This window comes from Staurois parvus, unplaced genomic scaffold (genome assembly GCF_062004578.1).
Source record: "Staurois parvus isolate SC_StPar_1 unplaced genomic scaffold, SC_StPar_1.0 ptg000186l, whole genome shotgun sequence".
Taxonomy (NCBI): Eukaryota; Metazoa; Chordata; class Amphibia; order Anura; family Ranidae; genus Staurois; species Staurois parvus.
In genome coordinates this window covers 7,574,730-7,601,829 of record NW_028317982.1, presented here as the reverse complement: position 1 = coordinate 7,601,829, position 27,100 = coordinate 7,574,730, and the positions used below count along the sequence as shown (strand labels likewise).

General features: G+C 39.6%; 1 protein-coding gene across 1 annotated transcript; it reads left to right on the top strand.

Annotated features, from left to right (window-relative positions):
* The first annotated feature begins 772 nt into the window (after window positions 1–772).
* On the top strand, window positions 773–25,705 carry FGFBP2 (fibroblast growth factor binding protein 2). Its single transcript, XM_089677443.1, has 2 exons — window positions 773–1,481; window positions 22,730–25,705. The coding sequence occupies exon 1, from the start codon at window positions 896–898 to the stop codon at window positions 1,472–1,474; it is 579 nt and encodes a 192-aa protein (XP_089533569.1). The 5' UTR covers window positions 773–895; the 3' UTR covers window positions 1,475–1,481; window positions 22,730–25,705.
* Window positions 25,706–27,100: the final 1,395 nt, after the last annotated feature.

The following is a 27,100-nucleotide window of genomic DNA, read 5'->3' as shown; positions in this document are numbered from 1 at the left end:
GAAATGGTTGTACGTGAAAATCCCAGTATATCAGCAGTTTTTGAAATACTCAGACCAGCCCGTCTGGCACTAACAACCATACCACATTGAAAGTCACTTAAATCCTCTTTCTTCCCTATTCTGATGTTCGTTGTGAACTTCAAGTCGTCTTCACCAGGTCAAGATGCCTAAATGCATTAAGTTACTGCCATGTGATTAGCTGATTAGCAATTTGTGTTACCAAGCAATTGAACAGATATAAATAGAAAAGTGGCCGATGAGTGTATATTCAGTATATATAGAGAAGGTCTTCATGTTGTAGCATTGCTATGAGAAAGATCTCTGTCAAAAGACAAAAATAATACCAGATAAGTGATATAGTTGTATCTTACTCTGCCTAAAAACTAGAAATCCATTTGGTTTGAGTTGTCCTTTACATACTGAACCATATCAGCCCATAAGGACTGATTTTGATTATCAACAATGTATTCTTAACATATTGCTAAGAGTATCACATATCTTTTTATTACTTTATTAAAATCACTGATTTGCTATGTAGTTAGAACCATAAAGAGATTCTAATAAATTTGATCAAAGTAATCTAAAATAGAGAACGCAGACCCATACCTTTTCAATCTATGCTGTCATCTGCTTGACTATTTACAGATTTTGACAAGATGTGTCTTGTTACTATTCTGTGAGATCACATTGGGTCATTAAATAGTGCTTTAAGCTACACATTACAGGCACATTCTTTCTGTGGACAAGCTTCTCTCATTTTTTTTCCTTGAAAACATAAGACTTTTTTTATCACAGCTATCAGTGTACATCTATCTCTCCCACGAAGCACAGCTTCTCAATCTTAGCACCAGTTTACTTATAAGAAAGGAGAGGCAAGAGAACTACATCCAAATTAATGGCCATGAGGTCTGGCACAGTCATTATAACCATGGCAGTTCTTTGGGTTGGAACCTTGGCACAGAAACCTGGCACTGAGGTAAAGATTCCATTTCAGACCAAAAACAGAGATGCATGTATTATGAGCACCAGTGGCACCACTGAAATGAGAGTAAGAATTGAATGTAAAAATCAAGGGAAAAGCTATTTGTGTGAGTTTGCCAGTAAACCATCTAACTGCCGGGCATACAACCAAAATCCACGAAGATTCTGGGAACAGCTCAGCCAGGATCTTAAGAAGACTGGAAATCCATGTGAACCTCAAGTGTTTAAGCACAGCATGTGTCCAAGGGCACCTACTGCTTCTCAATTCAGGCAAGTTGACCCCAGTACCAATCAACAAGCTGACAAAGCAGAAAAGAAACCCCCACCAACAAAGAAACCCACCACCAAAAGACCAGCTACCAAGAAACCAGATCCTCCAAAGGCCAAACAACTGGAAGAAGAACCAAACCCAAAAGCTGTGAAGATTGCAAAAGACCATTGCAGCTGGTTTTTCCAGACATTCTGCTCCTATATTATTGAGATTTTCCTATAATCTACAGGTAATCTGAAGTCACCACATTTATCTTTTTTTAGAATTGAGTGTGTGTAAAAGTGTCACTATTGTTATTGCTTATGTCTGAAGAACATGTTCTAATGAGTATTACGACTGATGAACTTGATCGCCACTTAAGAACTGAAAACTAATAATAGCAATGAGTAGCATTACTATTATTTGTTTTCAGTTCTTAAGTGGCGATCATATTTAGCAGGAGAACAGATAACAATACAGTCATTACAAACACAAAGCAACATACAACACATAACTTGAAGGGGTAAATCAAAGGGGACCTATTTACAAGATTTTAGTGTATGCTATGGCATACAGAAGTGATAGAGGAGAGAACATTTGATGGAGTTGTATATTAGACATACACATGTGTGTTTACATTTAGAGAAGGTTATAGGCATGTGAGAACTCATAAATGATTAGAATATATATGGTAAAATGTTGGTGGAGAGTCTAATGTAACAGCGAAGGGTGTTCCAGATTAAATGAACAACACATAATAAATCTTTTGTGGAGGTCAGTTTTAAAATGTATGTATAGACAATAGGGATTGTGGGTATAGAATTGTGTATAGAAGGATTGTATATTTGATCCATTTTATTGGTTGAACTAGATGGTGTCTTTTTTCAACCACACAATGTAATTATGTAACAAAACTTTTGTTTTCATTTAGAGAGGGGAGGATTAGAACCCCTGTCAAGTTTATATTACTGTCTCTCTTTCCATCAGGTATATTCATCTTCTAGATTTGTTCTGATGACCATTATCATACAGACAGAAAATGATTAAAAATCCAAAGTTTTACTTGTGTCTAGTACAGGCACAGAGAGCAAATTGTCAGATGGGAACACCTGACAACTGTACACTTGGGAGATGTCCGTGATGTCATTTGTCTCTGGAACAGGATTTAAAGGAAATATTGTTTCTGGATTCTTTCTTAGATACACAGAATATAACTGGATACTAACATTTATAGGTAAAGTTGATCCAGGGAATATCTGATTGCCTCTCGGGGGATCAGGAAGGAATTTTTTCCCCTGCAGGAGCAAATTGGATCATGCTTTGCTGGGTTTTTTGCCTTCCTCTGGATCAACTGTGGGTATAGGATCATAAATTTTTTTTTTCTATGGTTGAAATGGATGGACTTTTGTCTTTTTTCAGCCAGACTAACTATGTAACTATGTAACTATGTAATTCCCTAAAAAGAGACATGCAAAAAAAACTGATAGGGGTTTTATTCCTTCCTTGCTCTCTCCTAAAACTGAAAAAAGCTTTAATTTACATACATTTTAAATTATTTTAAATCCAAGTTCAAATAATCACTCTAATGCAGAAATTTCCCTTAATCTAGCACCTCCTTACATCATTACATATGAATCTTTGGTCTCTAGATGCTTTTTCTGTTTCTTTGGAGCACCATTCTGTATTCCTCAACCTTCCAAGCCCTTGAATGCATCTTCTTAATCCATCTAATCCACACTTCTTTCGCACCATTCTGGTTTCTGCTGTCATCACAATGTTATCTACAAAACAAGTGCAACTATCTATCACATCCTATAATCTTGTGTACTGTTAGATTTTCAGTTTTTTTTTGCGATGTATTAAATTGACTGACGTTCTCTAATGCAAACTCCAGTCAACACAAATGTTTTTATAGCAGCCCAATTTAGATGTTTGAAGGAAATACATCAACAATGTTGACTATTTGAGGGCTGCTAATATAAAAATTAACTTGTAATCTATACCAGTACTACCCCAGAATAAAGTGGTGTCTGTGCCCACCTAGTGTTTAGGTTTTTGGTAGACTAGACATCAGGATGGGTGCAGTGACTGTGGAATACTTCTACATAGCAGTAAAAAAATCACAGTGCTGTACTCTATACCACTGAAAAGATGTATTTCTAAAATTACACAGGGCTTCTGTGATTGGTTCAAATGCGAAGATAATTTTAAGTTTGGTTCACATTTTCTATTGTGTAAAACTGAAGATTCAGTTTGAAAGTTACTCAGTTGGCATACTTTTTATTTACTTGTTTGTATATGTTTTATCATTATTTATTTATTTGTGTTTTCCTGGTTTACCTAGCATAGGAATTAAATAATGAACCTGGTTCTCGGGTTCCAAAGACAACTAAACAGCAGTCCCTTTTGGGTCATCTCCCTTCCTCAGCTAATTGACACAAGCAATCCAGAGAGCCATTACCAGCTGATTTTTTTTTTGTGGCAAAATTAGACAACGCAACAGCTATAAAAAGAAAATGATGGTGGGTCAATGGTTTTATCAGTATCACAGGGAGGTCCCGATATCACTATCTATGAGAGGAAATCCATTAAGGCACAGTTTTCTCTACATTTCTTATGCAAGTTTTGTTTTGACTCTTTTTCAAAATTAGGAACAAAAGAGAAGGACAAATGTTAAATAAATCAGACTGCTGAAGCAAGAATCTGTTACTGAAGGACACCAAGATATACCTTCCAAAGCATTTGCAGGAGGAAACTAAGAAGATTTCATTGCAGAAGAGACGTATTACATCTCTTCAGCAATAACAATTCTTCCTGTTTAAGTTTTTTTGCTTTTTTTTTAAATTCAGGGTAAAGTTACACTTTAAGATGGTCATGCCAAACATTTGGCCCAAGAACACCATCCCTGCAGCCTGCTGAAGGTTTCCCTGCTGCCCTCTTTGACCACAAAGTGAAGACCATTAACAAGCTGTAAGGAAGGTGCTTGTGCATGTGAAATGAAGGTGGTTGTGAGCAGGCAGAAGGCTACAGCTGACAGTGACAGGTGACGGTGCAGGCAAGATACTCAGCTGTGGCTTCAGGCTCTGACAGGTGGTGAGCAGGTATGATTACCAATGAAGCCCTAGCTCACAGTTATGCTGGTTAGAGCAGGCCCATGCATGCAAAGACCAAGGCTTTGTGAAGATGTGTTTGCCTTCTCATTTGTGCAAAGATGACTGGGCAAGCAGGGAGCAGTGTGACGGCGGGCAGTGAATTTCAGCTAAATAAGGTGATGGGCAATAAATATGAGCCAACAAAGTGGCTGATGAGCGGAGCATTTCAACTGAAGGAGTAGGGAACAGAGAAGGAAATGTATAATTACCTGATCATCTTTAAATGATTTATAATTGCTATTTATAGATGTCAAAGTTTGGCAAAAGATAAAGATGTGACTACCTTTGTGGCTAATCCTTGGACTTCACATACCTGAGTTAAAGGATCAGCTAGGAAGAAGGGTCAGCTGTACACGGGAGGATAGATGAATATACTGTGTATTTATTGATCCATAGGACACACAAAACACCAGGACATGAATACAGGACCTGTTAACGCGTTTCACATGATCTCATGCTCAATCAGCGTTTATGATTAAGCATGAGATCGTGTGAAACGCGTTAACAGGTCCTGTATTCATGTCTTGGTGTTTTGTGTGTCCTATGGATCAATATATATACACTATATTCATCTATCCTCTGGTGTATGGCTGACCCTTCTTCCTATTGCATAGTTTGTGTTGGCGAGCCAGAGCCTGCACCTTTTGTGGATTGATCTGGATTGTTTGCCTGAGTGCTATACCTTTGTTCTTTGGATAAAGGATCAGCTACATGACCTACGCACAGCTCAAAGTGATATTACAGGCAGGGTTTTTTTTGCAATAACAGACATGTCACACTTACCTGATATGTGTAATGGTTTTGCAAGAGAAGACCCAATTTTCCTCTTCTTGGGCCCCCCACTGGTACTCCTGGCCCCTCTCTCCTGCCTAGTGGCCCCATAGCAAGCATCTTGCTATGGGGGCACCTGAGAAAGCTCGCACCCAAGCTGGTGCTCTGTGTGTCCATTCACACATGGAGCACTGCTTGGCCTGACCCCTGCTCTCTCCTTATTGGCTGTGACTGACAGTAGCAAGAGCCAATAGCTACCGCCGTTGTGTCAGTCAATGAGGAGGAAGTGACTCTACGGAGCCGAGGCTCTCCTGCACAATGCAGGATTGAGATGGGGCTCAGGTACATTTTAGGGGGGCTAGAATGGCTGCTGCACACAGAAGGTTTTTTTTACCTTCGTGCATAGAATGATAATACATAATGATGCATTGTCTGAGGTTCAGACAGGATTTCCATTACTCTCTATGGTTGTTCCACATCATCATCCAGAAGAAAATTTGACACACAAAGCTACAGCTGCTTTAATCAGGTCAAACAGCCTAAAACCTTTCTTAAACCCATCTGTAAAGTATGTGATCTTATCGGGAATTTTTGGCACTTGAGCCAGAGGGCATTTTTTAGTCATACTTTACATAAAGATGTCAACATGCATCACTTCTGTACTACTTCTATACAACTCTAAAAGTTATTTGAAGCCTATTTTTCCCCCAAAACATTAAAAACATATTTACATGCAGCCCTGCGTGTTCAGCAATAATTTCTTTTTTATATTTACCTCTCCCAAGGCACCAGTGATGTGACCATTGCTCCCCAGCTGCCTCATGGAAGGCTGCATAACCAGTGCCTTCCTGGCAGGTCTCAAAGTTTAAAAGAATTGAAGAAAATTAAAAAATGAATAAAAAAATGAATGTACTATTCCCAAAATCTCAAGAAATATCTCAAGATCTCAGGAAATTGTAGGGTTTTTTTTTTCTATACAGAGGAAATGGAGGAATATTCATGTGGTTACTATATTAATTTCATAGTTTGCAGTTTCTTACAAGTGGCAAGGGGGTCCACTTTAAGCATTGTAACAATGTATCACCAGTGGGGAAGAATGGGGATGCTAGAAATTGGTTGCTACTCTGGATCATATACAGTCTCAGTCTTGACACATACAGCAGTGCTGCTTACCTGACATTTCTCTAATGCTCTGTCCAGCGCTGCCTTGTTGGCCCTTATGTACAGTAACTTGCCTGGTTTTGCACTGACACTGCAGAAATTTATACTGTCTTCTAGAGCTCCAGGAATCTTGAGCAACCTCCTTCCTTGAATAGGAATTCATTTTGAGTAACAATTTACCTTTCCAGCCACATATGGAGCTCAGATGGACAGTTCTGAAAAATAGACCTTCAGGCTTCCTGCCATTTAATGTCTGTCACCCTTGACAGACAAACAATACTAACCCTAGGTTCAAACAAAACCGTTTTCTGCAGCGTTTTGCAGAAACGCAGTACAGTCCATTTAACATGATTTCCTATGGGACATGTTCACACCTGTTTGTTTTCACCTGGTGCATTTTTTGGAATGGGTCAGGGACTTTTTTGAATGCAAAACATTGCGTTTTTGGTTCTATAGACTTCAATGGAAATGTTGCAGAAAAGCATGTATTGCGTTTTTGCAGCATTTTTTCTGTGTTTTAAATCTGTCTTGCAACAAGAAAAAAACTGAAAAAAGAAACGCAAAACACATCAAAAATGTGGCAAAAACGCAAGTGCAAAAATGCAAAACGCAATGCAGAAAGGGCTCAAACGCAACCTACTTAGGTGTGAACCTAGCCTCAGAGATGTCCCTGATTTCACAGAGCCCTGAGCTGTACAGAGGAGATAATCACAGTCCTGGTCACTGCATAGTGTGAACTCCAACAGCATATTCACACACACACACACACTGCAAAGGTTAGATGTTCATTCATTATATTTATTATATTCAGCAGGGTGCAGAAATAGAAAATACTTAGCTACTTCCTGGCTCCTGCAGGCTCCCTCAATTAATGCAACCAATTCAGCGCTGCCACCTCCTTAAGGTGCTCTAAGCTGCAGCCGCATGGTCGCCTCCACAATTAATAGCCCTGCATTGTATTTGATAATGCAGGGGACCCACAGCCCACCCACAGATCTGAGCTTTGGGTAGAAGAGAACAGCACTGGAGCTTGCTGTATCAAGGGATTAGGATAAGTAATACACGCTATTCCAGTATCCCAGCTTTAACTGCTTTATTGAGAAAGACTGTTGTCTACAGAGCTCAATGACTCAAGCTCAGATTTACACACATGACTGAAAAAGTCAAAGAAATGATGCAGCTACCCAAACTTTATAAAAAACAATATATGAAAAATTGTGCGCTGCCAAATGTAGGTAAAGAACAAAAAATAAACTTAGAACAAAACACAAAATGTAACCAGCTGCTGCAAACACGTGTTATGTGTGTTCCCATACAACAAAAACTGACAAGTGAAAAAGTGTTGCGTTGCTCAAAAACCATGGGTGATGAAGTCACATGGTGCATGACGATACGCGTGGGGAGGAGCCAGGTGACGCCAGAGCCGAAATGCCATTCAGTCTAGTAGGACACTGCGCTTATCATGGTTACAATGTGAGTGCATATATTTTTAATAAACTTTATGTAGTTTTAAGAAGCATGCTGCACTATGGTCATCTTTATGGTTGTTGAGTTCCACCCACAGAGCCAGCTATATTGATAACAGGTGCTTCTGGAGGATCAGCGATGACATATAAGGGGAGGATTACCCACAGAGGGGAAAGCAATTCGTTACCCCCCCCCCCGAAGGTGATGCACTTCATTTGAGGATTTACAGTACTGGGATTGTGGGTGCAGTCACCAGTAGGAAGATGCTTTTCTCCATCTGGATCTTCTGAAGAGTTTTTGTCCTTTGTCTTCTGTGTGGACTTATTCACGTTGGAACTGTTTTCATTATTTATTGTTTGTTACACACTGTTATGATATTTATATGATTTTTTGAGCAGCGCAACACGTTTTTACTTGTCAATTTTTGTTTTATGGGAACACACACCAACTTTATGCCTGCTCTTTTTAGATGGGGCCATAAGGAGATTAATTTAGACAAAGCCTGTCTGAAAGCAATCAGATGCTACACAGTCTCTTTAGACACATAATGCTCTGTAACATCAGTGTCAAAGGTGCAAAATGTACTAGATGCAGGGTTTTTTTTCAGCAGGAACACAGTTTCAACACCTCCAGCACTGAATGTATGTAGGGGTGCTTGGGTGTGCTGGAGGGTCTATTGATGCAGGATGCTAGGGTATCTATTATTGCTGGAGGGGATCTATTTTTGCATAGCAGTCTATTGTTGCTGGGGAGGTCTATTGTTGCCTGGCGGTCAGTTGTTGCTGGAAGGGATCTTCTGTTGAGGGGAGGGGTCTATTGTTGCTGGCTGCTGGGGAGTCTATTGTTGCTGGCTGCTGGGAAATCTGTTGTTGCTCCTGGGGGTCTATTGTTTCTGGAATCCATTGTTGCTGGGGATCTCTTGTTGCTGGGGAGGATCTGCTGCTGGCTGCAGGAGATCTATTTTACTGTTTTTCTTGATATCATTATCAAATTCCATACAAAATACTTAGTACCACAAAATGTTACTTGGCACTGTATTCTCTGAAAGGGGCAGTACTGGGAGGTGGGTAAGGGATGGTGTTCAGAGGTAGGTAGGGGCGGAAACAAAAAGTGACTCAGAAAAAGGGAGTTCTTGCTCCTATTCTCTGAGGGAAAAGCCCTGCAAACACCTGTTTGTAAAAAAAAACAGTTTTATATCAATGGTTAAATCAGTATTGATTTAAAATAATAAACATAAGAAAAGCTAATTAGAATTGAAATAAAACCGATATAATCCCTTTAATCCCTTTTAGGTAGTCCAATCACCTTAATTCTACTAAACAAAATGGAAAAAATATTCCATGTGCATTGGGAAGGTGGTACAGGGTGTGTGTACTCGGTATGAAATGTCATTAAAACGTTTTTTTGTTTTTTTTTGATGAGTCAGGACTACACCTTAGGCCTCCAAAATCTAAATAAACAGCAGACATAAAAGTTATAACTCATGTCAAGTTACAACTACGTATATTTTTAGAGAAAACTCATTTAGTAAATGAGACCTCACAAGAAATGCATTTATATTTTTGGTCACATCTCACTTTTTAAAAGAGATAAGTTAAAACATTTATATTTCAGCTTTCTCCCCTGGCCACTATATTTCTGTTATGTTTCATTTGGAAAGTACAATTTTCTTTAAAACTTTGGGATAGGAATTATAAAATAATAATAATAGTTAGGGGTATGTTCCAACATAGAATTGCAGCTCCCACCCCCTCCTACAACTTATGTTAACTAACCTGTGTAAAGTCCGGTCATGTGATCTGGCTCCCCTGTGCCAGCCAGCAGGGATGGTGCACGCCATGGAACCCTATGTATGATGGCACCACTCCTGGATTTCCCAGCTATTGTCAGGCACTCTCTCCATTTCCCTGCAGCAGCCGCTGACTGGCACTGGATCACATAACTGGACCATTGCCGGATGAAAATAGGTAAGTATATAAATCTTTTTTGCACATATTATTCAGCATAGGCGTTAGGAGGGGGAAACAAGCATGACTAGTGCATAAGAGATATGCTAGTTAAGACCCCCTACACCACCGTCTCTCTCACATACCCCCCTTAACATATCAATAAAGGAAAAATATAACACTGTTGGAGTAAATTGGCCAGCACGGCCTTTTATTAACAATTCAACTTCAATACACAAAAAACATTCCTTAAAATAGAAACATACAGGAGAAGTTGTTTGTCTTCGAAGGCACCAAACAAAAACCGATATCACCCTGCGGAACCTATATTATAACCTATATTATAACTAGGCCTCCTGCCACAACGCACCGGTTCGGAGGCAAAATACACCATCCGCAGTGCAGAACCTCCACCTTCCAGTTAAACCTCGGTTAACGGGAATGCACTCGGGCACACCATACCACCGATGGGTCCCAACCATCAGCTTTAGCTGAAAAGTATGTGCCGCCCCCAAAGACCAACAACCGCCCCTGGAACCAAAACAAAAAAACGGGAATCGAAAAAACACCCACACAAACCCTAAGGGAGGGCGGGAGGGAAGCTTGCTCCACCGCTGTCTCCTCCTGCACTGATCTGGACAACCCCCCCAGCTACACCCAAAGGTGTCGAAGACCCCACCCTGCACACCTGGCACCAATCAGGTAACTTGCCCGTATTCTAACTCCCACCTTTTTTTCCTTAACCCTTTCCTGTCTTTCCTACCCCCCTCTTAACCTAGTCATGTCTGCCCTGCGCTATTTTTCTTTTTTCTTCCTTTTCGCTACGGGCATCTCTTTTTTAAAACTATTTAGGTTTTAGCTGGAATTCTACTACCTAGTGATCACATTTCCTGGAATAAGCATTCAGTCACTTAAGTCTGAAGAGCCCTAATTCCAATTCTGAAAATTTGTTTCATGCCAGTGACTCAGTGAAAACAGGGACAGGGTGACAACCCAGAAGCCTGCGCTAAAAAGGTCACCATTATTAATTGTTATTATATACATATTGCAAGAGAAAAACAATTTGCAATAAAGATTGCCTAACTATATTAGTGTTGCTACCCAAAGCTTTTCAGAATTGCTTTAATATTGTACTCTCCAACCAGCCACAATTTTGAATGACTGCTGAAAAAAAACTTTATAGTAGCCATGGCAACAATTGTCAGTTTGTAATTACATTTCCTACAGTCTCTCCCTCCTAATCAGCTCACTGCTGCTCTCAGACATCTGCACAGGGCCTGAAGTCAAATTATAGGCAGTGTGTTGCATTGAATATAACTGCTTTCTTTAGGTTTATTGTATTATGAGTTGTATCTCTACTATAAGGCTTGCATAGAATGTTCTGTATCTAAACAGGATAAATGAGGTAATTATAGCCAAGGCAGTACATCGTATTTATATCCCATCGTGAAAAGCAGCAGGACATTAATTAGAAAGGTCTTTCCCAATTTACCTGGAAGCGATTATTTTCACCAATTAAGTTTCACTTTAAAGAGCTGAATGGGTTTCAAAGAGTGTATTACAGTAAATTAGCACAATACCCAGAGAATCTAAATCACAAATATTATGGGACTGTAGGCAGTATTATTTATTTTCTAACAATAAAAGACCACAACTCTTAGGGCTCATGTACACTGCAGCTGATAAACTGACATTCAGGAGCTTTTCTGCATTTTTTTCAGCAGCCCCTGAACTCTCCCTAATGTTTTCCTATGTATCCATGTACAAATAGTCGTTTACAGTCATTTACAGGCAGTTGAGTTTACAGTCGTTTTTTTGAACGTACCAAACAGGAGTAGATTTTATCAGCTTTTCATATGCCAAACGCTTGTAAATGCGGCTAACTGCGTTTATAAGTGTTTGCGTTTAGAAGCGTTTTTAACTGTTCCATATCCAAATGCTGTCCAGAGCCTTTTGTCATCATCAGAAATGCATGCAAAGCATTTTCCATGGATTCAAATGGACCTAGCACACCAGTGCAGTCAGTTCCAGGTTTATCGTGAAGGAAAAAATGGTAGAATGTGCCGCATTATGTTCATGATGGGATCCATAGTGAATACAACCAGAAAAGATAGGTAATCACAACACATACTGCTTTCTCTGCTTCTGCTCTCTCTATTTCTCTCAAAATGTTTGAAATAATTAATTTTTTACTGTTCTTCAGTGCATTCTGGGCATTTTGGAAAGTCTCTTGATGTTATCTTTAAAAACCAGTTCTAAACACAAACGCGCATAAACGCGGAATGCAAACGTGGGTAAACAGACATTTTTTAACCTACCTTTTCCAGCAGTCAATTTCCATCATTCAGAAGTGTTTTCCAAATGTCCCGAGTACATGAGCCCTTATTCTTTGGTACTAACTAGGCCGTGGCCATTTTATTATTGGTGTAAATGTAAATATCATGTTATATAATAACTCTTTATTTTTACATATTAGCTTACTAATAATTCAAAAATATTTTATCTTAAATTAATATTAATCAGCACCAGCTTAGTCACTACGGCTCAAGCTGTACCTATTAACACAACACTTATCCACCATACTTAATTAACCATCCAGCTTGTCTCACTTTAACATACTTACTTAATCTGCTATCATTGAAGATGAGACTCACCAATAATATTGGCTGTAACAAAAAGGGACGGGTGGGAGGGGAGCACCACAGAGATGGCTCCCAGGTTTCTGTTTTTTCCGTTAACTAACCCCCTTTTTACAGCCCTCTCCTCTCTCCAATCTTCTCCCAGTTGGTCACTTTTTCTTCAAGGACTGTCCAGGTGTAGTTGGGGGCTAAAAACTCCAATTTTCTAGAAGCTTCCCCATTATATTAGTATACCATGGGGGGGGGCTTAAAACTGTCCAGGTGTAATGGGGGGCTAAAAACTCCTATTTTCTAGAATCTTCCCCATTGTATTAGTATACCATGGGGGGGGGGGGAGCTTGAAACTTTTTTCTCCTCTTCACACCAATGGGGGAACTAAAAACTCTACTGACCTTCTAGAACGTTCCCCCACTGTATAAATACAGTTGGGGGACCTGAAACTTTATTTCCCCTGCCACAGTCCCATAAGAAAAGGGGGGGCATTATTAAATCCCCCTTTTCTTTTCCTATTCTGATAAATATAATGTAAAAAAATAGTAAAACTAGGATTACATGTCGCCACTATTTTCTGCCAGAGATATTGATATTTTTAGTTGTTTTCTATATGCTCAATGCTTTTGTTGAAAAATGCTGTTAATATTATTTTATCTGTCATCTGTGTAGCTAGGCTATCAAATATGTATATCATCAGACCTGTAGAATTTTCATAGCATTTGAAGACATGATTGCATTGATATTTGAGAGGTAATTACCCGTCTCCACATGTTTGTGTTAGATAGTAAAGAGATTATTGCATAACAGAAGGAAAGATGCATAATGGGTGCAACCGAGCAACCACTGACTGATATAGAGCAGCTCTCTTGGACGCCACCATTATGGCACTTGCACAAATGTACCCACAGGCTCTGCCCGGTCTTCGGGGCCTGGCAGATCCCGTTGGCACATTTATACAGGTTGAGGTGATTTATGGTGCACATGCAAAGACAGGGAGTTTTTCCGACTTTCCTGGTCGCAGTCTTTGCAGGTGTGTGGGGAAACCACGCATGTGCGCAACTGCCTGTGAGAAATCTGAACCTGGGACTATGCACACAACCACCTTGATAAATAAAATTTAGAAGCCCCCTCTTTACATCAGATGTGCCCCCCTTCTCAGCAAAGACCTCCTTCCCCTACAGTTTCATTGATTGTTGTGGCACTGACAGCTGGCCCAACATTGCAATACATGACGTTGATCCAGGGCAAAAAAGCATCTTGGGTTCGCAGACCCCGGGGAAACCCAAACAGCCCCCCAGAGAAGAGCTGATATAAAGAACAGAAGAAAAACAGGTCTCTCAACATTCAACTTTTGAAGTGTTAGCAAATTGGAAAAGAACAGTACAGCCTTCTTAGAACAGAATTCATATGTCTTATTCCATCACATATCCCACATTTCAAGGCAGTATGTAATCTAGGCACAGCGTGGTTAGGCAGCAGTAATGACACTGAGGCCCAAGAACAGTCACAACAACCCGGTAGGGAGATTGCCCATCCGGAAACACACAGTCAATGCAGTGGAGAGTCAGCGGTAGTAGGCCCGAGATGAAGACAGTGCCTGGTAGGTGGAGTGAGGTGGGGTGAGGCATTGCCAGTCCAACCAAACAGGGAGCTTGCAGAAGTGTAGACAGACCCTACGCTTTCCCTGCTCCTCTGGAACCTTTGCCTACCACTAGTGCTGTCCCCAACAAGCAGGGTAATTTTCCATGCACTAGCCACTTTGCAAAATACGTGGCAAAACCTGGGGGCAGGTGCCTAAAAAGTCTCTGCTTGACCCAAGATGGCCACCAGGATCACCTGGATGCAGAGTAGCAAACTGGAACACTGCTGCAGGGGACAGAGGAAACCGTAGAGACACCAAGTTTCTCTTGACTTCCTCTCCAGCTGCAGTACCACTCTGGTCGAGCGCCACCTACAGTGGAGAAAGCAGGCTGCACCTGCCTACAATTAGGCAAAGCCATGCAAATCATTCCTTAACTCACCAATGGCCAAATGCACATCCACAGCCACTGGTGAATAGTACAAATACTGTATATAGAGGGAGATTTACTAAAACTGGAGCACTCAGAATCTGGTGCAGCTGTGCATGGTAGCCAATCAGCTTCGAACTTCAGCTTGTTCAATTAAACCTTGGCAATAAAACCTAGAAGTGGATTAGATTCTATGCAGAGTTGCATCAGATTTTGCACTCTCTCAAGTTTTAGTAAATAACCTTCATAATGTGTGTATTTATACAGACATTTATTTCAAACTTCATAAAGCTGGTTTAGGTTTTTTTTCTGGCAATCATAAGTCCAGTGTATGAAAACTATGGCTTCTACAGAGCAGGGCTTGAAAAGCAAAACAAGTATAACTATTAGACCTATGGTGAGATGGGATTTAAGGAATCAGAAAACCGTCCAATCAAATCAGTGCATAGCATTTGCTCTTTGGGTCCCAATCTCTACTCCATAGAAGCCATAATTTCCAAACGCTGCACTGATGATGGTCAAGAAGCCTGAAACAGCTGTACACAGTTTTGGATTATTTTGGCACTATAATAGGATGATATATTTTCTCTATACACCAGCAGTTAGTGTATAAAGCAATTTTTATTGGCTCCGCCCATTGTTGAATTCCTTCTGTTTTAAGAAGCAGGGCAGGAAAGGGGAGGCAGCAGTGGGAGCTTCCATGGGCACACTGTTTTCATGTGTAGGGCCCTACATGGTGAACTGCTTCCTTTTCATCACATGTGGGGGTTGACCCTGCCATGCCAGACTCCAGCTCCTAATCCACACTTGTAGGTTTTCCTAAGGACCCATATGTTATAGTGTCAGCCCTTACTCACAGGGGCACATACAATGGCTTCCTGCATGTGTTTCGGGTTTTCCTTTGTGTCTTCCAAATGTCCTGTTGGGTCATGTCATCGGGTAGAGGATTGGCCTGTATCCTTGCCTCTCCCAGCAGAGATGACAATCTGGGGGGAAAGGGGCGAGTGACACAGCAAGACAGGCCTCAGAGCAGGAGGATGTAATCTGTAGATATAGCTGCACTACATGGGGGTGGGTACCTAGTTGTGTCTCTACTTCTGGCCAGTGCGGTGGCACACGAGTGTACTTGACCATCTGTCTGTGGAAGCTGACAGCTCCTCTAATGATAAGTGATATACCCCTTCACAGGGTTAACTATACACTTGTGGTAAGTTGTCTCTCATGAAAAGAGATAAGCAAACCAAGCATAGTTCGGTTTTCTGGATGTTCGTCAAACCCAGCAGGAACTTTGTAAACCCCGAGCATAGCACCTGAACTCCATTAAAGTCTATGGGAGCTGAATCTTCAATCTTTTATCCTGGCCTTTTTTCAAAGCCAATATGCAAGCTTTCGATAAGCAAAGGCACGGGTAGCTGTTCAAAAGTGAACATGTCTTTTAAGATGACTTAAAGTGCAACATTAAAAATACAAAATTCCTTTATAGTGGTTGTAAAGCCAAGACATTTTTTACTTTAATGCATTCCATGAATTAAGGTAAAAAATGTCCCAGCCATTTGCATGCCCCCCTCCCCCCACTATCCTATTTGGATCCAACACTGTACTCTTCATCAGCGGCACACTCCTTTCTCTCTTCTCTCACAGGACATAAAGGCAGCAGTGGGAGCCATTGGCACCTGCTGCTGTCAATCAAATCCTGTGAGGAGGGAGCAGAGATGGGGCTGAGCAATGCTGTGCAAGAGAGCCCACAGGCGTGCCTTCATAGGAAGCAGGGAAGCAGCTTCCTATAGTGGTATACAAAGAAGTGGACCAAAGAGGAGTGAAAAGCAGTCGTGGGGGACCCCAGAAGAGGAGGTTCGGGGCCTCTCTCTTCAATACCATTGCACAGAGAAGGTAAGTATAACATGTTTATCATTTTAAAAAATATTGTTTTAGAATCTCCACTTGCCCTCCAGAGGATTTCTGCCCCTTCCTGACCAGGCCATTTTTTGTGATACAGCTCTGCGTTACTTTAACAATTGCACGGTCATGCAACGATGCACCCACGTTTTTTTTTTTCCACAAATAGAGCTTTCTTTCGGTGGTATTTGATCGCCTCTGTGGTTTTATTTTGTGTGATATAAATTAAAATAATTTTGAGAAAAAAACAGTATTTTTGACTTTTTGCTATTAAACATGTCCAGTAAAAAATTAAAAAAATCTAATTTTGTCATAAATTTTGACATAAATGTGTACCATCACAGCATCTTGGATATCAGTTACGACAGAAGAGACAAAGTAATTTAGCCTCCTTTTGACTTGGTTATGGTCATCGATTCTATGGCTTGTTGAAAGAGTCAAAAAAATTCCATAGCCCCAGGGGTAGGCAACCTGCGGCTCTCTAGCTGTTGTGGAACTACATTTCCCATGAGGCATTGCAACATTACAAAACTGACAGTTACAGCTATGACTTGCAGAGGCAAGATGGAACTTGTAGTCCTGCAACAGCTGGAGAGCCGCAGGTTGCCTACCCCTGGCCTAGATCTCTGAAGGAGTTACAAATGCGCATTTGAGTGTACCTTATACAGCAATATTGATTTTATAATATTGATTTATTAATAAGATCAAGATGGTATTTTCCATTCTGAACTGTGTTCACAGATTACATCAGGAATTTTGCAACCTCTCTATTTTATCATACTCATGAATGGGAATATCTCAGTTATGCATCAGATTAGATTACTCTGAATGTATGCAGCGTCTTTTCCAGTTATTTATGAATGTATGCAGCATTAATTGATACATTCCCAGTCATATGTGTGAAACAGTCTATCAAGGATTTCTATGGTGTTGTTAACAAATAACTTTGGAATAATAAGGAAGGTATACTAAGGGCTATGCATGGGTTCCTGAATTATGTATTTTTTGTACATTATTGTGCTAATTGGTAATTTTTATTTTCCTGTTAGTTTGTGGCACTTATATTGTTCTAGTAAGGCTTTGTTTATTAAGAATTATGTACCAGGGCCATGTAAGCGGGGCAGCAGGTGTATGGTGCACTTATATATTATGTATTGATCTTGTACAGGTGTATTAGTACAATTGATAGGAAAGTCTCTAACATGATTATACAATGGTTCAGTGAACAAAAAAGATGCGTTACCGGCTGGCAGCTTCAGTTACCGGGGGTAGTGTCCCTTTCCAGTAGATAGTGAGGCAGTGATAAGGGGGCCTTCCCTGAGCTATCCCTGCTTGAATGGAATTTCTCCTTACACTGAGTGCTGTCCCTCACAAGCAGGTTCCTGTCCCTGACCAGCAACTTGCCCAAAGCATGCCAAAAGAAAGGGGGTGGGACAAATTTAGATGAGGGGGGCACCCGATTTTAGTCTTGCACAGGGCAGCACTAAACCAAAATATACCACCATGAAAATGTATTTGGTGACCTAAAGCGGTTAGTAGACCATGGCTGCACAGATGACTTTACTTTCTAAACCCAGGATCCAGCTCTGGAGCCTTAAACAAGGCACTCAGCCTTCTCAATAGCCTCAATTCCCAGAGCGAGAGAAGGGAGAGGACCTCCTCTTGCCACAAAGAGGAGAGTTACAAAAGGACCCTTCATCCCTGTTTTGTCTAACCTAGGTCCAACCCACCGATGAGGTGAAGTCCTAGAGATCATCCTGGGTGCAATGCTCTTCAAGACAAAACACTAAAGGAAGGTAAAATGAAGCACAGCAAGGTTTCTAGAGAAAACCCACACTAGGCACTATAAAAACCTTTCTTTTCTTCACTTTTTGTGTCAGTGCAAGACATTAATTCCCAAAAGTTTTGACATCATGGAGTTGATTTACTAAAGGTAAATAAGGAGTTTACTTTACACAGGAATATTCCCTTAGCTTTATAAACGCTCCCATGTGCCTAGTACTAACATGCTGGTTGTTAGATAACACGGTCATATAAATCCTGATGTCTAATTAATACCCTTTATTTTTTAAATGTGTGTCCATTTTGAGCCCAATTGTCTAATCTATATGTGACTTTGCCTAGCTTTGATGCATACGTGGAACAGGGCAAACAACACAATTATTCTCACAGTATATAATATGTGCGCAACACTCATGATGTACTGTACATACAGCAAATTTGCTGACAAATGTGGTTTTCTGAGAAGTGTACATCCCAGTGTCCAAATGCTCACAAACTAAGTGCTGACATACCCAGAGAAAATGGAATTTGAAGCTGTGGTATCCATTATCTATTTTGCATGAAGTGCACATTAATCAAAAAGGTGACTGTAAAAAAAGTAACTAAAAGTGAAAAGAATCCATAGTCTATGGTGCAGGAGATACCACAGTATGCATGTGCTGAAGTGCAGGCCTCGACTATGGAAAGTAAGCATACATATTTTTTTGTCTACGCTGCTTCCTTAGAATTAAGAAAAACCCATATGGAGTTTGGATCTTTTGCAGATTTTTCTTCATTTGACTCATGCACTTTTCATAACTAAGGGTTTTTTTTTTAAAGGAGAATCTTAATACACTCCAAAGTGCACCTTATTGATAAATAAGGCTGAAAAGCAATATTTCCTGGATAATCAAAAAATGTTGCGCTCTAAAAAGTATTGTATCATCAAAAATATCCTCGTGATTTAAATCTTCTACTTATTATAGTATATGTGCCCCTGACGAAGCCACGTGGACCTGTGGCGCAACTCGTAGGGGAGGGGCTCTGACGTCATCACACACCCAGGACGGCGAGTATTAGACTGTGTGCGGCACACACACAGAGAAGGATTTCGTGTTTTATATATACAAAAAGCGCTAAATGTTTTTAGAAATGTGAGTGCAATACTGGGCATGTAATAAAGCACATTTTAAAAAGGATAAGGCACTATATCTCCTTTCTCTTTTTTGAATAACAACATGGAGAAGAATCTAGGAAAGAAGCGGGGAGACAAAGAAAGCTGGCAGCACAAGGAGGGAGAGATCCAAGCAAATATATACAGTACACATAATAGGAGGGGAGTATCAAGGAGCTCCCAAGAGATATCCATTATCTTAAAAAGGCGTAACCAAAGATTACACCAGGTTCCAATTTGTGAACACAAAGTGATGTTTGCCTAAATATATTAGACTTACATGGAGGTGAGCGCACAATAAATAAGAGCACACAGGATTCTATTAATATTATTTTGGACTGCACTAAAGATTTATGGAACTAATATTTTTTACAGATTTATGAAATATTATTACTGTCACTAATTTTATTTATATATTTTTATGAACACTAAGGATTTATGGGATTATTTTTTACAAATTTATGAAATATTATTACTGTCACAATTTTCATATATTTAAATTTTTTATTCTTTTGGAGATTTATTTTAATGGAGATTTATTATAATTAAGTTAAATTACATGGCACATATTAATTTTTATAAATTTATTTGAATATTTGGTAAAAAAAAGGGCACATATATTATAAAAGTAGATTTAAATCACGAGGATATATTTGATGATACAATACTTTTTGAAGAGCAACATTTTTTGATTACTTAAAGTATAAACACACATGGTAATGAAGATGTGAATAGTGTCAGCGAACCACAACTAATAATTAAAACCATAGTGGCTCACAAGTATAAATTTGCACACAATATTTCCTGGATGTTCTATGTGTCTCAAAACTGGAACCACAAAGTATGCATGGATGGTGAATGTACACTGCAGAGGAACAGTAAAGGTATTAGAATTGCTGGCTGTGCATAGATCCATATGCTTATGAAAACGTGCGTGATCAGCTTGTGCATATGTAGCACCCTCCTAGTATAGGGTGCTAGGCAAATTTTGTTTTTCGCTCCTTTTGTAGTCAAGGGAGCAGAGATTGTTTGCTCTGGTCTGTTCAGGGTTTCACAGGCTGGGAGTTTGATTGCTTCCCCCTCCCTGTGGAAGAAGCTTCACTGGAATGGAGGGGAAATCTTCCAAGGTGGACACTAGTTCTGGTGACCCTGGTGACAGGAAGTGAAGGGCAGTCTCCCCAATGGGATACAGAAGGTCAGAACCCTTACTTACTCCAAAAATGAATAAAAAATGAATGAATGAATGAATGAATGAAGAAAAAAAATAGTTGTCCTAAGCAGGGCTTGAAAAAGCCACTCGCCAGCTCGCCAAATGCGAGGAGAAACTCCTCTATGGCGAGCGGCGAGCAGCAAGCACAGATGAAGCATGGAGCAACTGAACCTGCGCTCCAAGCCTCATTGTGAAGCCGAGTTCCAGTTTACAACTTCTGTTTCCGGCTTCTGCGCCGCCGCCACTGAGGGGACAGGTGCAGGAGAGGTCCGCTCTCCTCCGCTGAGAGGAGACACCCTCTCCACCGCCGCGGGGGACTCGGAGGGACTAGGAGTAAGTACTGTATACAACTCCATTATAGTGATATGACATGTATAGAGTAATGTATATCCCAGCTCCCCTGTACTCCATTATAGTGATGACATGTATACAGTAATGATTACTGTATACATGTCATATCACTATACTGGAGTACAGGGGAGCTGGGATATACATTACTGTGTACAGTTTTATATTTTGGACTCTTTATTCTAAAGAAAAATGTAATTTCATAAGCTTTAAGTGGGCGTGGTTGGGGGCAGGGTTGGTGAAGGCCAGGGGTGGGGTTTGGGGCAGGCCGGGGTTGGGGGCGGACCTGGGCAGGGTTGGGTGGGGCAACTGGTGGAGGGTAAGTTTTGTGACCGGCTAGTAGGTCTGGACTCGAAATTTTAACCCCTGCCCTAAGTTCTATTTTAAAATCCTTTGAAATAAGTTTCACATATATACATTTCAACTGTGTATTTAACTGCAAGCATGGAGTTCTACTATAGGCTGGCATAGTAGGAGGAAATTGTATTTTGTACATCAGTTTTTATTTATTTGACTTTGTTGAACATATACACACATTTCCTTTAATCACACCATTTTGAAAAATTATGACTCTTATTATGAAATATTTCATAATTATATGGAAAACATAAACACATTTACTAAATTTGGTGCAAATTAAAATTGAAACAATGAAAGAAGTTGCCCTATTGGGTTTTTCAGTTGCAATGGCCCTCCCCACTGATGGGAGCATTCTCCTAAATATTATTATTTTATTATTATTATTATTATACAGGATTTACATAGCGCCAACGGTTTGCTCAGCGCTTTAAATATGATTGGTTACCTGTTGGTTGCCAAACTGATGCTGAACAGACAAAGGATTACACTTGTTTGTGGTTATACTGTTACCTCTATGTAGTCTATATTGCTGACCATTTTGCATTACATCATTATTCTTAGATCTGAACCCCTAGGCAGATATAAAATGAAAGCAGCTCTGTAATCATTAATACATCCATTAATGTATTGTTAAATACAAGCATTGTAAGTACCTGGATTTGGCTTGATATCAACCTCTTGCAGTCCATGAAAAGCATAGACAAACTGGAGGAAGGGAGAAGCAGCACAAGGAGCCAAATAGTTGTGCTGCATGCTGCAGTGCAAGGTGTATGGCTTCTGAGGGTAACAATGCTACAATGAATTCAGCAGCAGTTGTCACCCTACTGTAGGATGTTGACTGGCAGAATCACCAAATATTTAATCTATTATACAGAGATCTTTATTCAAACTAAAGGGCACCTTTTTACCAAACTGTAATCAATTTTTAAGACCATTTAGATTTTAGCTGGAATTCTACTTTAACATGGGCAATGCATGATATTTAGGGAGATAAAGGAAGGGGTGAAGGAGCTGGAGCATCATAGACAGAGATTAGAAACTTGCAGAAGATGAATGGTATGACATGCAAGGAGAAGGGGGCCTGTGCTGAGGAATTGACTCTTTCTGGAGTAGTGATATTTTCCAGCAAGTTCAAAGGCACATTGCAACTGAATAAAAAGTAATTTATAGAAAAAAAAGCTCTACAAACCAGGTTTAAAATACTTGATTTTTTGAAAGTTTACCTGCAAACATTATACGTTACATGACCTTTAAAAAAACATTTTAACATAAAAAGGTTAAAAAAAGGGTATTATATTAATTTAATTTTTTTTTTTTTATTGCTATAATTGCTACACACTGAATTAAACAAATACATTGTGGGGGAGAATGTGTGCTAAATATACATACTGTAATTCTCAATGATATAACATACCATTTGGAGTCTTCCATCCAATAGTTATTTTTCCCCAACACACAGTACTAAAAAAACAATGAAAGAATTGTTCAATGGTCAGATTGAAATTTATGTGTAATATCTATAGCCATCTTTACAAATGCATAAACTACTAGAAGCATTGAAAATTATTATTTCAATTATCTCAACAACGTTACTTTTTTTTAACTTACAGATGACACCCAGAAGATGGAAGAATTCCACACAGATAATTTCCAATGGACTCTCCTTGTAAATAGAGTTGACATTATTAAGAAATCTACAGAGCTCTTCCTTCTCTAAAGCCACATCTACAAAATGCATGGAACAAAGAACTATATTATTTGGAGTCTCCAGTGTGCCAAGAACAAAAATTGTATATATAATATGTATAACATGGTTGAAAGCAATTCAAATAATTTTTTTTTACTTTTATTTTTGCATAAAGTTAAGTAAATAATAAAATATCATAACATCTTTACAATGTACTCACTGAAAATTCCTTTGAAGATTATTTTAATGGTTTCTTCAACCATCAGCAGATCTCACATGCCCCCAGTGAAGGCATATTTAACCCCATTTTTTCGCCTTGGAAGGAAAAGGAAAGGGTCAAAACATCTGTCAGTTTTTCCTGGGGAAATTTCTTTCCTTTTTACTTAGAATTACAGTGCTTGAAAAAGTATCCATACCCCTTGAAATTTTCCACATTTTGTCATGTTACAACCAAAAACGTAAATGTATTATATTAAGATTTTATGTGATAGAACAACACAAAGTGCTACATATTTGTGAAGTGGAAGGAAAATGATAAATGGTTTTAAAATTTTTTTACAAATAAATTAAAACAAACTAAAATCGGATGGAACCACCTGCTTTCAGAAGTCACCAATATAGTAAATAGAGTCCACTTATGTGTACTTTAATCTCAATATAAATACAGCTGTTCTGTCAAGCCCTCAGAGGTTTGTTAGCGATTATTAGTGAACAAACAGCATCATGAAGCCCAAGAAACACACCAGACAGGTCAGGGATAAAGTTTTAGAGAAGTTTAATGCAGGGTTAAGTTATAAAAAAAATCCCAAGCTTTGAACATCTCACGGAGCACTGTTCAATCCATCATCCAAAGATGGATAGAGTATGGCACAACTACAAACCTACCAAGACATGGCCATCCACCTAAACTGACAGGCCGGGCAAGCAGAGCATTAATCAGAGAAGCAGCCAAGAGGCCCATGGTAACTCTGAAGAAGCTGCAGAGATCCACAGCTCAGGTGGGCGAATCTGTCCACAGGATAACTATTAGTTGTGCACTCCATAAATCTGGCCTTTATGGAAGAGTGGCAAGAAGAAAGACATTGTTGAAAGAAAGCTATGAGAAGTCCCGACTGCAATTTGCAAGAAGCCATGTGGGGGACACAGCAATATGTGGAAGAATGTGCCCTGGTCAGATGAGACCAAAATTGAACCTTTTGGCCTTAAAGCAAACTGCTATGTATGGTGGAAAACTAACACTGCGCATCACCCTCAACGCACCATCTCTACTGTGAAACATAGTTGTGGTGGCATCATGTTGTGGGGCTGCCTTCTTCAGCAGGGACAGGGAAGCTGGTCAAAGTTGATGGGGAGAAGGATGGAGCCAAATACAGGGCAATCTTAGAAGAAAACCTGTTAGAGTGTGCAAAAGACTTGAGACTTGGGCGGAGGTTCACCTTCCAGCAGGACAAAGACCCTAAACATACAGCCAGAGCTACAATGGAATGATTTAGATCAAAGCATATTCAGGTGTTAGAATGGCCCAGTTAAAGTCTAGACCTAAATCCAATTGAGAATCTGTGGCAAGACTTGAAAATTGCTGTTCACAGATGCTCTCCATGCAATCTGACAAAGTTTGAGCTAATTTGCAAAGAAGAAGGGACACAAATTTCACTCTCTAGATGTGCAAAGCTGGTAGAGACATCCCCAAAAAGACTTGCAGCTGGAATTGCAGCGAAAGGTGGTTCTACAATGTATTGACTCCGGGGGGGGGGGGGGGCTGAATAGAAATGCACGCCACACTTTTCAGATATTTATTTGTAAAAAATGTTGAAAACCATTTATTATTTTCCTTCCACTTCACAATTATGTGCCACTTGTTGGTCTATCACATAAAATCCCAATAAAATACATTTACGTTTTTGTTTATAACATGACAAAATGAGGAAAATTTCAAGGGGTATAAATACTTTTTCAAGGCACTGTATGCTTTAGATTAGCACTAAACACAGTTGCATGTCCTGGCAAAAAAAAATATTATAAAGGGGATTTCATAAAAAAGTAACGGGTTTTCTACTTTACCTATCAAAGCCCACTTGCAAGCCATTTGAAATGTTTTAGGGGAGAAGAGAGAACATTCTGTAGGTCATGGGGTGGTAAAGTTAACAGCATCTGCAGCATCTCATAAGAAAAATGTTTGGCTTAGTGGGAAGAAGATTTTAAGGCAGCATGGTTCTTGGACTCATTCATTTAATGGCACTAGTATCTGATATGTGCTTTGGAGCATGGCAACTGCTATAATGGAGAGGTGGACATGGAAATGGTAAAGTACAACACTGTTTTGTATCTCTGTATTAGAGGAAGCCCTATCTACTAACAGTCCAGATCAGACAATGGCTCAAATGAAGAAAAAAGCATCCAAGAGGCACTGGGACTTTGATGTGAGTTCGTACAAAGCAGTGAGAGAACACAAGATTTGGAGAGCTCAATGGCTCAGGTTAAGCTGCTCACAATAGACAGGGCTTCCCTCCGGTGTGTACCCAGCAGCTTACCAGAACAAAAAATAGACCAATGGAAGAGGCGCCAGACCAAATGATAAATGAGTCCAAATTCATTATTATTGGTTTTACGCTAAAAAAACAAAAAAAAAAACGTGTTTCAGGGCAACTTACAAGTTCCTCACAGCTGCCACTCAGGTTAAAATAAAAAGGACTTATTCATACCTGGGTGTGTTGTGGTAATGCATGGGCAACAACATGTTTTATTATGTTGTTGCTTCTCACATTGTAGTGGGATATTGCTCAGGGGATGGTTTCAAAATAAATACTCCTTTCCAGAGTCCATGTTTTAAGAAATATCAGCAGTAATAATGTTTTTTATATATTTTACATTTTTTTATTTGAATAAATTGTTTAAATCAGTTGTTGTACTGTTTGAAAAGTTCATTATCTGTGACATTTGAGCTTTACTTTCTTATAAAGAGTCTCAGCCTTGGCTCTGCAATACAAATATACTTGACATGATCATTTCCTATTGTGAAGTGAGAACTTCTCTTTGTACTCTCCAAGAAAATAAGATGTTTCTCTTAGAAAACCTTGGCACTCCAACAGAACAATGTCTATCTCAATGACTGAGGAACTTTAGAAATATCAATGTAATATATATTTTCTACTGAAAGCAGCATAGTAGCCAGTGGCCTCCCTAGGTAGGTGCAGGGGTGTGCACGCACCGGGTGACACCTATCGCACGGGGTGACATCGGACCCTCTCCACAAGCTTCACGAAAAGGAAAGTTTTAAAGCAAGCCGACGATCCCCACAAGATGGATCGGATCTGCGGATTGAGAAGATCGTCGGCTTGCAACCTATATGGGGTTAACTGATCTGGGTAAGGCTGTGCAAGATCCGGGACTTGTCTGTAACCAGGAAATGCGGCCACGATAGCAGGAACCTTCTCCATCTGACATCACTTCTCGAGCATGTGCAGGCTGGACCGGTGTTGAATATTGAAGGATCAGTTAACCCTGTATAGGTTGCAAGCCAACGATCCCCACAGGATGGATCGGATCTGCGGATTGGGTAGCATAATGGATCGGACTCTGATCCATTATGCTCAATTCGCAGATCCGATCCATCCTGCGGGGATCGTCGGAGGGGTGACACCAAGTGTTACTGCCCCTGATAATAGCAATGCGCCAGTATAAGAATGATTCTTTTTATTAATTAGTTAATTTATTTATTATTTAGAATACTGGGATTTACACTTTGTAGTATGCATCAATGGTTTTGTTTAAAGGTAACCTGTACTAAGAGAAATATTTAGGTTGCCATTGCTACCTTCCCCATCTGGTTGTCATGCTGCTTCAGTGACTTAGTCACTAGTTTGGAAAAAGACCAGAAGTGCTGACCATACATTATACATGCTTATATATCAGTTACTCAAAAGTATTAAAGGCATAGAGAGCCAGGTAATTAGCATTTTTGAAAAGCTGCCAAGGAAGTTTACATATTTCTTCCTTAATAGTTTTAATTTTACCACTACAGCTTTGGTAGGTTTTACCCCCTTCATAACCAAGCCATTTTTTGCTATTTAGCAGTGCGCTACTCTAATTAGTAATTGTGCAATGCTGTACACAAACAAAAAATATATATCCTTTTTTTCACACAAAAAAAGCTTTATTTTCTGGAATTTGATCACCACTTTTTATGTGATATAAATGAAAAAAAGACTGAAAATTTTGAAAAAAAACAAACAATGATTTTTACTTTCTGCTATAAAACATATCCAAAAAAAAAAGTTTTCATAAATGTTTCCCA